Below are 3,200 nucleotides of genomic sequence, written 5' to 3'. Positions count from 1 at the left end.
ATCGATGTTATATGTAAGAAAGGCCGGTATATTTATTGAATATTTTTTCGAGACGAGACTTTTAATTTACTTTCGAATTATATTTTCTTGCAAGTATTTTTAGTGAAATTCAAGCTGTTTACACAATTCTTTAATCGATAAATTGCTTGATACAAATAAAGGCAGTAGAAATATTTCTAGAATGTTATTTATCGATAATATCGATATGTCCTGATGCATTTAAGGATTTGTTACTTTTATGTAAGATTCGTACGTCTTATATTTTCTGATGTACTTTTTTGTCTAATTGCGATCGCGCTTTTGTTGCAGGCCTGGCCCGTGTGAATTGCAAGACCCGTTGTGGGTCAAAATGAGTGCGATTACCAGCGGCATTACCAAGAAAAGAAAGAAATCAGATGCAAAGCCTCAGTCGCAGCTGTGAGTATCAATCTCCTGTTTTTTTCTTTTTTTTCTTGCGGTACAAGCTCGGATCTGCAATCTGGACGGTACAATGAATGAAAACCCGCGTTTCACATCGCATATTTGGTACCAAATGCGGCTATCAGTGAATAAAAATAATTATACTATTATTACAAAGCATCATCGTTTGATACAATTCTACAAAAATATTATTACAGACAAAAACAAATGATTATATTAAACGTATGAAAGAAATATGCAAAATCAAGTTCGTTTCCTTATTGTATTTTTCCATTAATCGATGATTCCTTCTTTTATTATTACGTAATGATTTTGTTGCGTAATTAATAATTTTAATATTATAATAATTTCGATGCAATTGTTGTGTTATAATGAAATAACAAAAGCAACGAAACAATCAAAATTTGTACTTTATAATCGGTTATTTTAATTAATTTAAAAATAAATTTAATTTTTCGATTAATGGAAAAAAGGATTGAAAGATGAATATCAGCGTCCCATTTTGTTTTCTTTTACGCGTAATGCGGTTTGTATACGAAAAATTAATAAATATCGTCAAAAGTTTTTATCGTTAAAAAAATTACGGGAATCCAGTTTAATTTAATTTCAATAAAATATTATTTAACAAAATATTTTTTATTACATTGCCAATAATTTAGGTAGCAATATTACAAAATAATATAAAAGTGGAGTGGAAGGATGAGGGAAATAAGAAAAGTAAGAGAAAACTGCTTTGAAAGGTTCAAAATTGAATTTTTTTGAAGCGCAAGTAAAACGTGACAATTCTGGATTCAAATTAATTAATGTTTGGTTAGTTTTTTAATGAATTTTTAAGGATTAGATATCCAGAATAGAATGTATGAGTTTTTAAAGTTTGGAAACTAATAATTTATTTTCAACGATTTTTAAAGGCTTGGCGATGTGTACACGCCGTAATCCGTTGCCATCCATTTTGCTAAAGAGCTTATCGAATTATTAATAACAAACACAAACACGCAAGTTTTTGAGCATTCGCTGATTGAACAGACTTTAATGTTAAAGTAATGTTTGGTTAATGTCGCGCATGAATAAAATTTTATTAAATTGTTGTATAAATTTCATCTGTGTGTTTACATATAATATGGAAAATGTAGTCATTGTTTCGATAACAATTGTGTAATATATTAGTAATTATTAATGGGCTATTGTTTAATTTCATTAGCACCAATAACCAAACATTGATGATTATTTGCATCTTTTTGCATTCATAAAATTTCATAAAAAATTAATTAACCGATAGAAAAAGAATGAAATTTACATAAAATAGTATATTTAAATCTAAAATTCTGATTTTTTTTAATTTTATCATCTATAAAAATGTCAGAAAGGTTACTAAATTTGATATATATTTAAATCTCGTTTCACTATAGAAATTGATATTCGATGTTAGAATTCGAAATAAGAATAACAATGTTGGGAAAAATTGTTTTTTTAAATTACTAGAAACAATCGAAAGAAAGTAATAGTAAATCATCTGTGTAAAATTAATACTTTATTCTTAGAATTTCATTATTGATGAAATTCTGAGTCTTTCTCAAAGAGGTTTAAAGTTTCTTAAAAAATATTTTTTTTATATTATAGAATATCCATAACATTAATACAATAAATTTTTTGTATTTGTAACGTGGGAAGGAAAGTAAACGCTAAAGTTATATCGCTTTTACTTTTGATTTTAATCCTATGATTTTGCCGCGCGAGTACGTGGCTGGATAGCAACTGGCAAGACAGTATTAAAATTGCAGAGTGGCATTATAGTAAAGCGAGAGTCTGCTGGACCGATGTGACGTCACGCAAGGTCAATCAAACAATTTCCGTTTCAATGGGACAAAAAGAATTGGTTCAGCATTTAAAAAAGAAGAGAAAAATTTTCTTTTTTTATAAAGTTTCGAAATCCCTTCGTAAGATTTTTATTAATGCTTCGTGATGTTTTGTTACACGTCCAGCATGTACAGAAATTTTAGGTCTGTAATTTTAATAATAGATTTTTTGACTAATTTGGGGTTAATGCCTTCTCGAGTCACAAACGTGAGTTGCAGTTAATTAAATTTTTTTAGAGTGATTTAAATTTGAATATTTACCGAATTTTAATTTGATGTTTAAATATTAGGACATGAATTTAAAAAAATACAACAATCACAATCGAAATTTTTTGGGACGAGCGACTTAAAATTCGGAATCTGTTATTAATTGCAAAAGTGTAAAATGCGAGTATGACAGACAAACTGTGTCAGAACAAATTTATGAATCGATTATATAGAAAAACTTTATACTTTTCTTATCATAAGACGAACGAGAATGTTCTTTGACGCAATAAAATCGGGGAAAACTTTAGTCATAGAAATAATAGCGATTTATTCTGGGGTTTACAATTTACTATAATTAATAAATCTAATGACTTCTACTTAAAAAGGTATTAACAGAAAGATATACCTTGGAGAAATCACGTTTAAAAATAATAACAAAGAGATAATCTGTCAATGGCACTTTTATTCTTTATCTAGTTTTTGAAAACGAATATTTAGACAATTTCTTAACACTTATATTTATGCATAAATATTAAAAATAAAACTATTGTCGTCTTGAACTTTGAATATTTTCTTATATTGATTACATATCTTAGAAAATAAATGTTTTAACATTTTTAAGCATAAATTCGTTAAGTACACAATGAAATGCTGCAATTTTTCAAACAATATTTAAATAACTAATTAGTATTTAATGAAGTGTAATATATATTTAAC

General features: G+C 27.2%; 1 protein-coding gene across 6 annotated transcripts in view; it reads left to right on the top strand.

Annotated features, from left to right (window-relative positions):
* LOC108754122 (nuclear receptor coactivator 3-like) overlaps positions 1 to 3,200 on the top strand; it is a 163,199-nt gene that overhangs the window by 97,921 nt on the left and 62,078 nt on the right. For all 6 annotated transcript variants that reach the window (XM_018496206.1, XM_018496204.1, XM_018496203.1 and 3 more), the window contains one exon: positions 310 to 417. In XM_018496206.1, the coding sequence (XP_018351708.1) occupies positions 310 to 417 (108 nt within the window). The remainder of the gene's footprint in view (positions 1 to 309; positions 418 to 3,200) is intronic.

The sequence above is a fragment of the Trachymyrmex septentrionalis genome, unplaced genomic scaffold, assembly GCF_001594115.1.
Source record: "Trachymyrmex septentrionalis isolate Tsep2-gDNA-1 unplaced genomic scaffold, Tsep1.0 scaffold76, whole genome shotgun sequence".
In the NCBI taxonomy this organism is placed as follows: Eukaryota; Metazoa; Arthropoda; class Insecta; order Hymenoptera; family Formicidae; genus Trachymyrmex; species Trachymyrmex septentrionalis.
This window is presented reverse-complemented; position numbering and strand designations above follow the sequence as displayed.